Here is a 15,719-nt window from a genome sequence, read left to right as displayed (position 1 = left end):
TATAATAGTTTAACCAAGACTACTCCCATACTGCCCTTTTCCAGCTCAGTGAGACAGAAATTCTAATCCAGACTAAGGCAGCCAAAAACACAGGGCTCCTCTCTTTCCAGCTCCTAGTAAGAGGGTTATCTTCCTGGGAGAGGCGGGATGTCATCATTTCTCATCCTGCCCTCAGCTCCCTGTTGCCGATGCTAAGCTCTTGGTAAATTTGGTTAAGATGGGAGCTCCCTTGTTCTAAGCAGTCCCCACTCACGAAATGGAGGTGTTAGGCAGTTCAGTAGCCATGAGTGACTGAAGCGAAGGCTCAGCTCTGAAACCACAGGAATTAGAAGAATGGCAGCCCAACCCAAAGGCTACCTTAGGGCTTCCCAGGAACACTCATTTTTCAATTAACAACACTTCTACATCCTGAAGTACAAGAAAATAAAAAGCCGCAACATAGCAACTAGTTTAGGCCAGCCACAGACACTTGTGCAGTAAGGACTACTCTGACCTTCTTTTCACCTCGGCCTCATCATACAATCATTCTAATATCATACACGTGCCTGGAAGTTCATGAATCTAATTATCACAGACTGAATTCTGGGTAAGTACATGTACAATAGACAAAAGGTTATATAACAGCCAACTATCAATCAAAATGATCTCACATGCCAATCAGTTAGCACCACCCTTGTAATCTCCAATCACGGCCCAAATATAATAATGCAGACTTCCCCGCTTCTACAGGGCTGCAGCCATCTCTGGCATAGCCCATTTCTCTCCTGAAACGTACTTTAATAAATCCTACTTTTCCTAAACTTCACTGATCTGTAATTAGTAAATCAGCAGAAAGAACATATGGCCCCCTCAGTACCACTGGGGCAGCTATGGATTTAGATCACCCCCAGCGGTATCAAAGGCTCTATCTTCGGCATGGCAGCATAGAGGGTTTGGGGAAAGTCAGAGAAACCTGAAGCTGCTGGCCCACAACAAGATCTCTGCATCTAAGGCAAAATGCCTCTCCAAAAGAAGTGCACCATTCATTGTCTTTACCCCCATCTCCATAGATTTTTGCCTGGGGGAAGAAGCAGATGGCAAAATAAGTAGCTCCTAATCTCTTTCTAAAAGAACAAACTTCATTTGCAACAGAACAGAGAGAAGTGCAAGCCCAAGAAAACTCTAAAAAACAGTAAAGGTTCTGGTAAAAGGCAACTGGAAGAAGATTGGTACATTAAAGATGTAGACTAAACTGTAGGCTGGCTAGCTTACTGCACAGAACCCAGAAAAGAGACAGCTGGGAGGAGCCCTCCTGGGGTCAGAACAAATCTCAAATACTGATACTGGGAACTATTCCTTAGAAGGAGCCTGAACTTGATAGCATTAGTCTGTAGAGCAATTATGTCCCAGTGTATTGTTGAAAACAATATAACTATTAGCCAACAATTAGTGGCAAATAACAGTTGGGTGTGATCAGAGAGATGGTCAAGGAGAGGCCTGACAAAACCACCCAGGATAACTGCAGGCATACCCAGGGCTTCACTCCCCTGAAGAGCAACATCAGAGGCTTAATGTTTGTAGTGGAGAAGGGGGAACTGGCTTCACTCAAATAATCCAGCCATTCACTAACCAAATAAACAAGCAAATACCAACAATAAACCCAGGGTGATGGGAAGGAGTTCGGCAAATTGGTAGCACATCGAGTTTCTATAATATATACATTTGAAATAGCAAGTTTCAAAAAAATATATATATGATATATACGAAAACCAGGAAAGTATGACCTATATGCCGGAAATAAAGAGACAACAGAAACTGTGAGAGTGATCAGATGTTGGGTTTAGTAGAACAAGAGTTCAAAGTGGTCATTATAAGTATGTTCAAAGAACTAAAGGAAATCATACTTGAAGAAGTAAAGGAAGGTATGATCACACTGCCACATCAAATAAAGAATAAAGCTGTGAAGACAGAAATTATATTTTAAAAAAGGAAATGTAGACATCCTTTAATTATAGGCATAAACATTATCCCCAAGTTTCTCAAAAACAGGTGTGCCAGAAAAACTCAGTCATGCTCAATCTGTGTCCTTGCTTAACAATATTTTTGCAGGAGGTGCAGATATAATTTTATTTTACATTTTGCTTTTGGCATTTAGTTCTGAAATCTACCCTTTCAGTGAACTTCTTAAGGACAAGTGTTAAAGCATACAATTATCTTTTGACTTTTACTGATGCTTTCTAGTGTTCTGAAACTTTCATGCAAGTATGCTGCCTAGTGCATATTACTATTATTGCACATGTTTTATTTTAGGCAATTATCTATTTATGTAACCGCCTCACTCAATGGATCGGGTTTTTTGGAACCAAGACAGCATTTTATTCATCCCTGCATCCTTAGAGCCCAGTATGATACCTGGCACATATTAGATCTTCAATACATGCTTGTTTGATGAATGAAATAAAGTTTACCTTATCGCTTTTGCAAATCTAGTATTTTGATCATATAAAACCATAGTGATTTAGAGGAGCATACTATTTGGCTTTCTAAAATGCAAATGAAATCACATCTTTCTCCTTGCTGAAAAATCTTTTTCTGGTTCCCTTTTCCCTAGAAAATGAAGTCCGAATCCTTCAGCATGCAGGAGATCCTTGTTGATCCAGCTCCTGCTTTATTTCCTCTTACCCCTGCCTCTCCTTTGGTCCCTACCAACTGTCACTCATACCCACTTCACACTCATCCTGTTCTTTAGCAGGACTGGCTGATTATCACTTGCTTAACCTACTGAACTGTTTCATTCATTTACAGTAATAACACAAATAATAACAGTTCTTTTTTATTTTATCCTAAGTCTATACTAAACATTTTACATTTTTTTTCATTTGATTCTCATCACATTTACCACTTTTAGCATTTAACTCAGGGCTTAGTGCATAGTAAATTGTAAATGTATATTGATGACTAAATGAAGAATCATTAACAAAAAGAATTATTCCTTCATTTTATGGGTAAGTAAATTGCATTAAAGAGAGATTAAATAATGTATCCAAGCCCACACAATTGCAGAAATCAAGGTCATCATTCTTCGTTTTTCTGAATGGAAGCTATTTTTCTTTTAAAACTCAGGTGAGATTTTCAGAAAAATCTTTTCTGACCACCCCAAACTCCCACTCCCACCATTCCTCTCATGAAAAGAACCATTTTCTTATACATGAGGCTTATTTTCAACCTTAATAGATCACACTTAGCAGACGGTCAGATTGTAATGTGTTTATGTCTCCCTTCTTTTCCTGATGTCTCTGGAACACAAGCCTTTGTCTTTTTCATTTCTTCATTCTCAGTGCTTAGTACATAACTGGTGCTCAAACTATCTACCAAATTCAGTTTGAAAGTCAATATTAAGACTGTATTAAAATAGTAACAAATTTATACTTCATTTTCATAATCATGCTATTACTCTAATCAAATGTAATTTTTAAAATCATACAAATCTGATGAACTCTTTTACTATACATGCCTTTTTTCTGAGGAAACTGAAATTAGCTCACACCTCAGTTCTTTGAGCTCTGACTTTGTTCTGACCACTAACCACACTGCCCTCTCGAAAGCCTCCGGGGACATCCGGGTCAATGGATCCTTTCACTTTTCCTCCTCCCCTACCTCTTAAAATGATCCATCCTTCAAAATGATCCATCACCTTTCTTGCACTCTGTGTTTTCTGGCTTGGGTCTGCTGGCTGGTAGCTTTCTTCTGTTGACACTCTACCCATGACTCCTTCTTCTTTCCTTCCCAGTCTTTCTCCTCACTGCTGGCCTCACATTCCCCCCTGTGAACCAGGCATACCTAGCTGACCCTCTAGCATCTGAAACTCCATAATCTTAAAACAGGTTGGCATTATTCCTGCCCCGGCAAAGGTTCTCTCTACCTCCCGTCTCCTGTATCCTCAAACCACTCCATGTAGTGCTGCAACATCCATCTTCCTGCCCAAGGCTCATGCCCACTGCATTGCTTTCCTGCTCACATATTTCCATGGTTCCCATGCTTAAGGACACAAACCAAGTAGCACATCAGGACTGGACCTGGAAAATATCCCCCTGACTCACTTTTATGTAGTCCATTCAAACTTATGGTCATGGACTCCCAGATGACTTTGGTGCCTTCTTACTTTTGTGACTTTATTCTCCTCTTTCTTTTCACCTCCTCAAACTTCTCTCATTATAACTAAATTCTTTGAGTTCATACAAATGTTCTTTCCGCCATGAAACCTTTTTCAATTCTCCACTCTATGTTTTCACAGAACATTTTTGAACGTAAAGATTGAAATTCATATATTTTTAACTTTTTTTGTTTATGTGGTAGCTCCTTCAGAAGCAATTCTATAGCCCCCAAAGTCCCTGGTAAGGCACCCTGCTTATACAAAAACTGAGGAAAATTTGATGACTTGGACAATTGTGACCCAAACATAATTTCTCCAAATACTAGTTTTGTCTACTTATTTCAGTATTATAGAGGCTCCAGAGATGAGAAGGTTAATGCCAGGAATAATATCTTAGCTAATAAAATGTAGAAATAAACATCATGGGTTCATTTCAGTTTTTAAAAATTTGCTTTAAGCAGTGGAAGGATGAATAGGGGGACCATGGAGGATTTTTAAGGGCAATGAAAACACTCCATATAATACATTAATGACAGATACATGTCATTACACATTTGTCCAAATCCATAGAATATACAACACCAAGTGTGAACCTAAGGTAAACTATGAGCTTTGGGTAATTAGGATGTATCAATATAGGCTCATCAACTGTAACAAATGCACTACTCTGGTGGGGGATGTTAATAATTGGGGACACTATGCATGTGTAGGGGCAGGGGTTATATGGGAAATCTTATACCTTCCTTTCAATTTTGCTGAGAAGTTAAAACTGCTCTAAAAAAGTCAAATCTTAAAAAAAAAACTGGTCTTAAATACCAAAGTGAAACCAATAAAAAAAAATCTGCTTTTTTTTTTTTTTTTTTGTGCTTTTAGTGTCCTATTCAGTTGGATCACTATTTACGGTGAAAGTTTCAAAGGAGAATCTCTGGTCCAGAGAGATAAGACTGTATACATATTACCTGGAATAGGACATACTCATATCCCAGATTAAAATAAGAGTCAAGTGCATAGTGGGGAGTTTGGGGAAGGCAGGTGGCAGTGTGAGCAAACTGCTGGTATAAAAAAGCAAGTGGGACAAGAGCAATACCACATAGCTCCACTCTGCGTCTTTCTGGTTGAGCATTTTGTAGGGAGCAAACCTTAAGCATGTAAGTCACTTTAGTGTGTGACCATGCAATCCACCACTGTACAATCCACCACTCGCCACCTTGTCCTCATTCCTCATGGATCTTTTTCTCCAGAAGTTTAGAAAAGAAAAGGTTTTATTTTTTTGGCTGAGGTGATCAAGATAGGTGTTATAAAGGAAGTGACATTTGAATTGGACAGATTTCAACTGGATCAGGAAAGATTTTAACAAGCAGAAATTGCAAGGTATCCTAGGGTTTATTTCTATGAGTACATGTTATACATTCAGAGAAATAGGTCCTAGAATAAATGCCTATAACATGCCTCTGGGAATGTATTATATATTCCAGATTCATGGAAAATAGGTATAACTAAAAGGAAATAAGAAAGGAAGAAGAGACAAAAGGAGGAAGAAAAGGAAAGTAGTATTTACTGGCTGAAATAAATTAATATGCATCTCCAAATTGCCAATCTCAGTAAGTAACTTGTAGGCTATTAAAAATGAATATTCGAATTCACAAATAAATATTTATGAATTGAGCACAACTTTGCAATATTCAGCTAAGCCCCAAATTTTGGAGTCAATAACAAACACTGCAGCAATTCCATTTATTATGCACTTACATAATATGCACAGTCTTATTTAATCTTCGCAATTGCCTATATTATTATTCCTATTTTACTTATAAAGTATCCAGGCTTGAAAGGTAAAGACTTTCTCAAAGTCACAGAGCTGAGAAGTGCAGCTTCCTGATCAGGGAATAACTGTGAGCCATAAAATAGCAGCTGGGGGTCTCAGCATCAAGTCAAATTTGCTACTTCTCATTTTCAGGCCCTATCCCATGATTTCAACTTATACTGTAGTGGCTGAAATGAGGGCTAAATGATTTGGAATTTAAATCCAAATTCTAGAAATTCTTAGTGTAGCCATATTTGTAATGTCTTTGGGTCTTAGTTTTTCCATCTGTACAAAGGAAATAATGACAGAGCTTAATTCCACTGAGTTATTATGACAATTACATGAGACAGTTCTTAGATTAGTGCCTGGCAACAAATCTTACCTTTCATTACCTTTCACTGTTATTTCCTGGGACCAAGTTTAGACCTAATTTTTAAAAATTCTGTCACCCAAGTTATCTTCTTGACCCCAACTAAATCTAAGATCTCTATTTCAAAAATATACTTTATAAATGCTAATAGTGAGGCTATGGATAATTGCTTTTAGGGAAATACTTTAAGACTCATCAAATATTTAATATTGATGAAAATAATATAAACTATTATATTAAGACACACTTGCATATATAGCTCTGTCCCTGGAATTAATTTTTCCTCTTTTATTCTTTCCCTATATTTGAGTCAATATTGGTGTGTTTCAATGAGTCCTGGTAATACCAATTATTTGAGCAAAACAAATATTTGTATAAAAAATGTCACTGCAAGTATTTGCTATTTATCAAGGAACTATGCACTAACTGTGCTAGATCTCTGCCTCTCTGGATAGCATGCCCATCATAGTCACCATATGGCCCATAGAGATGACTAGTCTTACACAGCATCAGCCAGTGTGGGTATAGTGAAAAACACATGGACTATAGTGAGGAAACCTGGGTTCCATACCAGGCTCTATCTCTTAACAAATCGTGTAATTAATGTCAGTTAAATAACTTATAATCCACAAGATTTTATGTCCTTATGTTTAAATGAGGCTGGTAATTATACTTGTTCTTACTACACTGAGTTGGTTTGAGTAATGAATATAAAAGTATTACACAAGTGTTCATCATTGACATCTCAATATCAGAACTGATATATCCTGTATCCTATAGCTGTTAAGTTTCCTTCACACCCTCCATCATTTACCAACTCCCAATTCTGTATATTTAACATTCTAAAATTTCTTAAACCTATGCTCTCCTTTCCATCCCTACTACCACCTCACTAAGGTAGGACCTCATCTTTTGTCAGCAGCTTCCTCCTTTTTATGCCACTTAAAGCCATCTGGTAACAAAAATACAATGATGTACCCCAAAACACAATCTGGCCATGCTGTTTTCCTCTCTTACATCCTAAAGTGTAGCTGTGTCAACTACAGAATGAAGTTCAAGTTTTAAAAGGGCATTCATAGCCTACCCTAGTCTGACAACCTGAACTACCTCTTCAAACTTATCTCTCACCATTTCCATCTTTGACATTTATAGGGTTTACCTTAATAAACAGGACTCTGTTTATTAAGAATTCCCTTCTCCCTTTTGCCAAGTGGCTATCTCTTACTTAACCATTAAAAATTAACTTGAGAACTTTCCAAGGCACGGTTAGTAGGCCTAGAAGGCACTTCAACATATAAATTAATTTCCATACTATAATACACTTATTTGTCTTACTTATGTGTCTGTCTTTCTGACCAAAATGTGAGTTCTTAATGACAGAGACCTTTTTCTTTTTTTTACCCTTTGCTCTATCACCCAGGACAGTGCTTAGCACATATTAGGCACATTTGCTAAATATTTATTGTTGTTTCTTCTCTGAAAAAGATCTGGGCCAAAATTTCTATATAACACCAAGAAGCTAGATATTGAAAATCATCAAATTAAAACAATAATGAGCTGGAATATTCACATAACAAAGACCAACATATAATATTCCAAAAGTTAATCCATTTCTCTTGTGTTTTAAAAGGCAATCTCATTATTCCTAAGTATTTCAAAGAGATATTTTGAAAAATGAGCTACCATTCATCACATCTAAATAAAATTGCATAGCAATTATTAATGGTAATTATGATAAATATTTTACGTACTTTAATTTGAATGGTAATATCCATTTTGGTAAAAATTTAAAGGAAAGATTAATTGAATAAATGTCACTTGGACCACATTGAGGAAAAATTATTACTTAAATAAAGTGAAAATTGAAGAGCCTTGGGAAGTGAGCCAAAAACCAAATATGCAGTAATCACTGTGACACATTAACCCTCAAACAATAATGACTCTCCTGCCATAGTTATTTCTTGAAACATTGTTCTTTTGGGAGATTTATTTAGAATATTTTACCATATTAAGTAAAATGCAGCTGAATCACAAATACTAAAAGAAAAAGAGAAAACTAAGAAGAGAAAAACAATACAGTTTTTTAAAGTTATGTATTTCTCTGTATTAGAGTTCTCATTCAGTTTTTATTCTCTTAATATTTTTAAACAAAATTATACCCACATTTGTGTATTCTTAGCCTTTCTTTTTCTATATAATTAGTCCCTTAACACTTCCTCATACGTCTTATTTTCCAAGTTCTAAGCAACATTTCTTTTTTCTGAGCTCTAATGTTACTAGTTGTCCTCTAAAAATCTGGCTATCTGCAAGTAGAAAATAAATATCACCTAAACTCTTTCAATGCAATATATATTTATTCTTTAGACTGGCTAATCTGATTCCATGTTAGTCTAGTGAGTTAATTTGCATAATAATAAGCAATCAATAAATGGCAGAAGCCAGCATAGCGATTCTTTTTCGGTATTTCTGTTCACTGTTTAGTTTTCTAAATGCTTTATAAACAGTTTTGTTTGACATTATTGATAATAAAATCATGACATAATCAATATCAAGCTCACAGGAATCTAAGCTTCTCAGAGATGCTATATAACTAAGCTTTTATATTCCTCCAAGGAAGAATATAGGCTGGCTAGCTTGAAAAATACTGGAAGAAATTGGTAGTAGTTTCACTTTACAAATTTTCCAGAGGTGATGCAACAATTCTAAGGACTACAAAAGGTAGCATTGACTCAACAAATGAGTGCTAAACCTTTATGAACTTTATGAAGTTCACCTGATAGCCGTGGGGTAAGACAAGTATTGATCCAAAGCCAGGAACCCTAGAGCACTCTGCATATGAATTCGGATTGCAAGAAGAATCCCTAAAACAAAAGTCCAAACAGTGTCTCCTTCACAATTAAAATGATTCAGCTTTCCTACCCAGCCTCTACAACTGTCTCCAATCCAATTTCCCAAAGTCTGTTAATTTTGCTTCTGCCACGTCCTGAATGCAACTCCTAGGATTAACTCTCCTAACTACTGTCCAAGTCTAGACCTGGATCACTTCAGAATGGCTCACCTAAGAATGGCTCCATTTAACCACTTATATCAGATTTGAAATGTCCTATAATTTGGCTTCTAAAATATCTCCTACTCTTATCTGATTGCCTTCATTTTCCCCTTCGGTTCTTTTTCTTCCACAACTCCTTTTATGCAACTTGTTCCTGATGGACTGATATATACCAGATATTAACCAAGTGCTAGACATATTGCAGTAGGCAAGGTAGACGCATCAATCTTATATTATGTCCTAATAGGATGGATAGAGGTACAAAGATTATTCATATTGTACCCATGGGAAAGACATTCCCAGGACTCTGGCAGTATATAGCTCTATATAGCTTCTCCAAATAAAATGTCAAAAGAACGAAAATGACATGTTCATTATTTTCTTTCTGGATTACCAGAATAGCTCTTGAATTAGTTTTCATCCTATTTTCCTAGTCCCTAACCTATTCATCCACTATAATGTTATCAGAAATCTTTCTAAAATTCTAAGCTGACTACAGCCTTATCATGCTAAACTCTAAATATAGAATACAATCTTTAAACTGACCTACAAACCCTTTATTAATGGAGCCTGTTTATATTCTATCCTTCCACACACACATTCTCTGCTGCGGCCATGCTAAACTCTTCACAAATCTCCACGCCAATTATGTTCTCTTATGGCTCTATGCCTCAAAACATGCTCTGCCATACGTATTCCTCCCCACCCCAATAACTTCCACTTGCCCTTCAAATTCATCTTGGCATCAATCTCTTTATAAAGTCCTATGAGTGCCCACCTCTGTTCTCTCATTTCACCCACCATATAGCCATCATATTACTTATGGAATCAGATTATAATCACAAGTTTGCCTCTCTTTCCTACTAGACTATAAGCTTTTGAAGGACAGGGATCCAGCTTTGTTTCCATATTTTTACTTCCCACAACAGTGCCTTGCATGTAGGAGGTCCCTCAGTAAATATTTGGTGAATTAATTGATGGCAAATAGTCTATCTTACATAATATCAGGTTATTCCTCAAACACCATATTATGAAGTCATACCTAGCTCTGAATGGACAATGGTTCCCTACCCTATGAGATCAACTCATTTTCTCTGTCTGCATTCCAAGTCTTTCACAAGGTCTAATCTAACAGAAGACCCCTTCTGAAAAATGGTAATCTTACATTTCCTTCAAAGTTCAAGACTCACTTGCTCCAGGAAACCATCTTTATTACTTCAATAGAAATGTTTTCTTACTTTGAACTCAGTATTTTAACACAGGAATAGATATTTGCCTATGCTTTAATTAAGAAACTTCTCTATGTATACATACTTTCTTTATCAAAACTATTTATAAAGAAGGGCCTTATGAATAAAGACTCTCCTCTCTTTGAGTTGTGTCTGCTAACTACTCCATTGGTGCAAGAGTGACAGGTATCTAATATGTCTTTTTTGAAGGAATGAATAGAGTCCCTCCCCAATGTGCTACCCAAAACTGTTCTCATAAGTTCCATTATTTTCTGTCTTCATCTTATTTGACATCTCAGCATTGTCCATTAGAGCTGACCACTCTCTCTTTCTTAAAAAGAAGACTTAGACTTAGCTTCCATACACTGTACCCTTCTGATTTTTCTTCTGCCTCTCTGGCTATTCCTCATTTGGTTGTGGAAGCTGTTCTTCCTTTACCAAATCATTGTACTTTCAGTTTCTTAGGGGTGTCTCCTTCTCCCCAGGACTATTTCTCATCTTATTCAACATATACAGCCCAAACAGTGTGTTTTTTATCGTTCCATTTCAATAGAAGTAAAAATGTAACTTCGTTCTGTTTAATGTGTGCAAGAGTGTGTTTTATGAGCATAGTTCCTATAGTAATAGTAAACAAGGAGATAAAAGTGCAAACCACGGGATAATTTTAGAAAAATATTTGACAGATACATAGAGCATAAAAAGGACATTTCATGATTGTTTAGGTTTTATAAAGACAGAATTATGTGGATGGTAGAAAAACTTAAAGGTTATTTTGTTCTGTAAAAAGTAACACAGTGATCCAGGTCCTATTAGTGAATATAAAATCATTTGTATTGTGTGAGTTGGATTTAAACCACTGAAGAGAATATTTGAGCATTTACCACAGCAAAAGTTATAGCAGCCTCCCACAGGCAGAAGTACTTAAGTGTCTGATAATGCCTAGTGACTTGCTTAAAAGAGGATAAAACAATACATCCTCAGGCAAGTATGAAGTATTAAATAGAGTCAATTTAGGAAGCACAGTGCCTCAGCAAATTCAGAAATTAATTCAGATTAAGACATTTTGCTTTTAGGATCTATCTCAAAAGACCAATTCTACAACTCTAATTTAGCAGTGGGGCATAGGGGGCGGGAGGAGGGAGCCAAAATATATATTCTATAAGTCTTCGTGTGTTGAAAACTATACCTTCAAAAATTATAAATTTTTCAGTAATATCACCATGCATTATTTCAAACTGGTAGTAATGTAAGCTTAATTTTTAAAAAATCAATTAGGAATGGGGAGGATTGTAACTTTTTCAAATATAAAGAATCTAGAAATTTAGATATGTCTGAAACATGTTTCTGTCTCTTGTATCACACAGTTTATGATAAATTACTTGTTCAAGTAGTTATTTAATCCCCATGTTTCATCTAGAACACTGACACATTTCTCCTATGTGTAATAAATTACCGACCAAAGTCCTCAGGAATCTATAGCAAACTCAAGAATTTAATTGAAACTTTATTACTACATACACCTATCCAATCTAGGAGAAATTAGATAGTGATTTTTTTAGTTGGAAATTGTGTTCTGGAAGCTAAATTTTCACATCTGAGCTCAACAAACTCCCAGAGACAGATCCATAAGATTATATAAGCAAGAATTATTAAATCAAATGATTCCATGTATAGAAATCCTACCATTTGCAATGACATGGATGGACCTAGAGGGTATTATGCTGAGTGAAATAAGTCAGACAGAGAAAGGTAAACACCATACAATTTCACTTATATGGGGAATCTAAAGGACAAAAGGAGCAAACTAAATGAAAACAAACTCACAGATACAAAGGGCAATCTGGTGATTGCCAGAGGGGAGGGGGGTTGGGGGGCTGAGAGAAAAAGGTGAAGGGATGAAGTACAAATTAGTAGTTACAAAATAGACATGGGGACATAGAGTACAGCATAGGGAATATAATCAACAGTATTATAATGGCTATGTATAGAGCCAGATGGGTGCTAGAGTAATCGGGGCATCACTTAATATTAACTATATAAATGTCTAACCAATGTACTGTATACCTGAAACTAATACAAAACACAAATTTTTTTAAAAAGTGATTCCTTGTATAAAAACACACCAACAGCTTTGCTTGAGACATGATTCATTTTCTTCATTGCTATTCCCAAAATGTATTGCTTATATAATATGGCCACAAGAAATCTATGGTTATGTTTCTTGATAATGTATTATTGGAATTTGTTTAAAATATATTTAGTGACAATAATCTCCATCTCTTATATAAACATGTATTTCTTTGTGACCTTCATGACCAACTTAAAAATTCTCTGAAAATTGTAATGTGACCTTACCTTGCTTCCATTTTCTCTTGCCTCTCGTTCCATCTTGAGGTCAGAAATTAGAAGATTCTTATACTTGTTTTTTCCATTACTGCTGTGGTCATCTATTCTGTATTCTGAAGTCAGCTGTGCTGAGAGGGGACTATCACTCAGGTTCAGTGGCTGCTCGTCCTGTTCCAGCCCAGTTTTGCCATCACCATTGGAGTCACCCATCTCCCTGCTGTGTGTTCCCCCTGAAGCAATTGAACTGTGCCCCAGAGTTTCATTGCCATTAAAGCTCTCTGCAGCAGAATCATCTGTTGGAAACAAAAAATTTATATTTTGGTTTTAATTAATATGCTATTCAGTTTCTACTTCAACTAGCATTCATTGAGCTCCTATTATGTGCTTAGCATTGTGCTAATATTACATATAATGTATAACCTATCCTTAGCAATAAACTTGTGAAGTAGCTATTGTTATTTTTAATCTAGTAGGCACATTTATGCACAAGAAGTAACAAAAAAAAAGTAGAGAGAACAGTTTATTCTCAAATGTAATCTCAAAAAGTAAATTTAAGCGAAGAGAACAATTGTCAATTATTTTGCAAATAGTTTTTGTTTTTCCAGTGAGACTATCCAGATTTGGTGAAAATTCTCTGATCAAATATCATTTATCCTATTTTAAAGATATGGGAAAATGTGAGTCATGAAAGATCAAATAAAAAAATCTAGCTACAGAAGAATGTGGTCAATATGATCCCAATTTTGTAAACAAACAGACAAACAAACAAAACATATAAACAGAGGGAAAAGACTGAAAAGATGTCATCTAAATTGTTAATAGTGATTTCTTCTTAACTGTATGGCACTGGATTTTATAATATTCTTTATTATCTACAACATATATAATTTTCCAATTAACAAAAATAAAATAACTATAGAATAAAAGCAAAACAGAGAAGTGGAAGAAGCAGAGTTAATTAAAATTTTCTGCCTTAAAATAAATAAGCTTGTTTAGAAAAAAAGTATATTAATGACATCTTACTGAGAGCAAGAAACAAGTTTACATAAAACAATCAAATTCTGTTTCTCTTAATTTCATCTTTACATATATGATAAGAATTTGCTATTAATTTTAAAAGATTCTGAAGGATAAAGGCGTTAAATTGTTTCCCTTCATTAAAGGCTATTAATGAAGCCATATAAATATGAGTGAGCAAGAGTAATAATAGTCAATATTAGTGATTTTTGTTTAATTTCTGAATACTTTCAAGTATGCTGTATTTTTGTTGGGTACGATAAAATATTCGATGTCTTCTAATCAATTAAATTCATAGAAATAATATTTAAATTCTGAAAGAGTAATATAACTCACCTGTTCATTCATTTATTCAACATTTATTGAGTGCCTACACTGGACCTAAAGGTGGTTAAATAACTAGGCTATAGAGATTCTGCCTTCAATAAGTTCACAGGTAACTAAAAGAGACAGAAAAATAAACATGCAACTAAAATGAGGAGCAAAAAAAAAAAGACTATGATCCAAAACAAGGAATAAAGATATTGCTGTTTTCCAAAAGACGGTAGCATATGACTGAATTTCGAAAGATGAGTATGCCTTAAACAGGTGAAAAAGTTGGAGGAAAGCATTTCCTACCTAGAGATCAGCAAGTGCAAAGTCACAGAGGAAAGAATATATAGAGCTGAGCACAAAAGAGAAAGTAAGAAAGAGAGAAACCTAGGAAAGGATGAAGAAGAGCACGTGTTGGGAAGCATTTTGTTTATCAGCTTAGATTGTACTGAATGAAAAAGGAACAATTTAAATTTATTGTGGTAAGTGATGTTAACACTATGTTTTAAAGAGATTCCTCTGACTCTGGTGAGAAAAATAGTATGAAGACATGAAAAATAGTATGAAGGCAACAGAATGGAAGCTGGGGAGACAAGTTAAGCGACTTATATGTCATCTAAGCCGGCACTGCTGAAAGCTCAAACTATAGCAGCAGGGGTGCAGAAAAAGAGGGGACAAAAATCATAACAATAGAGTAGGTAAGACTGATAGTGGGATAGACAAGGGTGAAGGATAAAGCCAGGTCTCTAACTCCAGTAAAAAATAAAATCAAAGAGCATTAATGTTTAATTTTCATTTAATTAATATTTTAAAATAATTTTTCTAAAACTATTTTAAGAAAAAGTTAATATGTGTTTAAAGATTCTACTATTAAATTGTTCTTTTTATGTACCCATTCAAGAAAAGACTTCATGTAGAGAGAAACATACGTAAGAGAATTTAGGAAACTGGCCATAAATAATATGACATAGCACTTTCCACAACTATTAGGTTGAGAAATCATTATGCATGTTCTTTTATGTTAATTCAAGTCCTTATGCAAAAGTATGAAAGGTCATTTTGGATTATTTAAGTTATTTCTTTCCAAGAAAGTTCAAAGGAAAATTTAATAGATATATTCATGTCCAAATTTTTAGTTCATGAAGAAAAATGAGATTTAACATTTTGTACTAAAATCCTTTAAAAATGGTAACTATTTCATGCAAGAATTTTTTATCAATACTGTAAAAGAATGAATAACCCTAAAGAATATTACATTTTAAAATCAAATGTACATTTGCATAAAACAAATCCATTATCTATTTTAGTTAAAATTTAAACATGTTATATTTGTTTCTTTAATCTGAAATCATCATACATATTTAGTAAACAGTGTACCAGTTGTTCATTTTTCAGATAAGATAAACATAATTTATCAGAAGATTATTTAATAAAAATCATGTATTTATAATTTTGCTACA

The 15,719-nt window shown here is 35.0% G+C and overlaps 1 protein-coding gene across 25 annotated transcripts in view; it reads right to left on the bottom strand.

The window, feature by feature from the left end:
• Positions 1-15,719, bottom strand: part of NOL4 (nucleolar protein 4) — a 438,717-nt gene that overhangs the window by 109,892 nt on the left and 313,106 nt on the right. For all 25 annotated transcript variants that reach the window (XM_039843577.1, XM_039843555.1, XM_039843540.1 and 22 more), the window contains one exon: positions 12,940-13,223. In XM_039843577.1, coding sequence (XP_039699511.1) covers positions 12,940-13,223 — 284 coding nt within the window. The remainder of the gene's footprint in view (positions 1-12,939; positions 13,224-15,719) is intronic.

This window comes from Pteropus medius, unplaced genomic scaffold, assembly GCF_902729225.1.
Source record: "Pteropus medius unplaced genomic scaffold, Ma_sr-lr_union100, whole genome shotgun sequence".
NCBI lineage: Eukaryota > Metazoa > Chordata > Mammalia > Chiroptera > Pteropodidae > Pteropus > Pteropus medius.
Note: the sequence above shows the minus strand (reverse complement) of the source record. Positions and strands in the feature narration are given on the sequence as shown.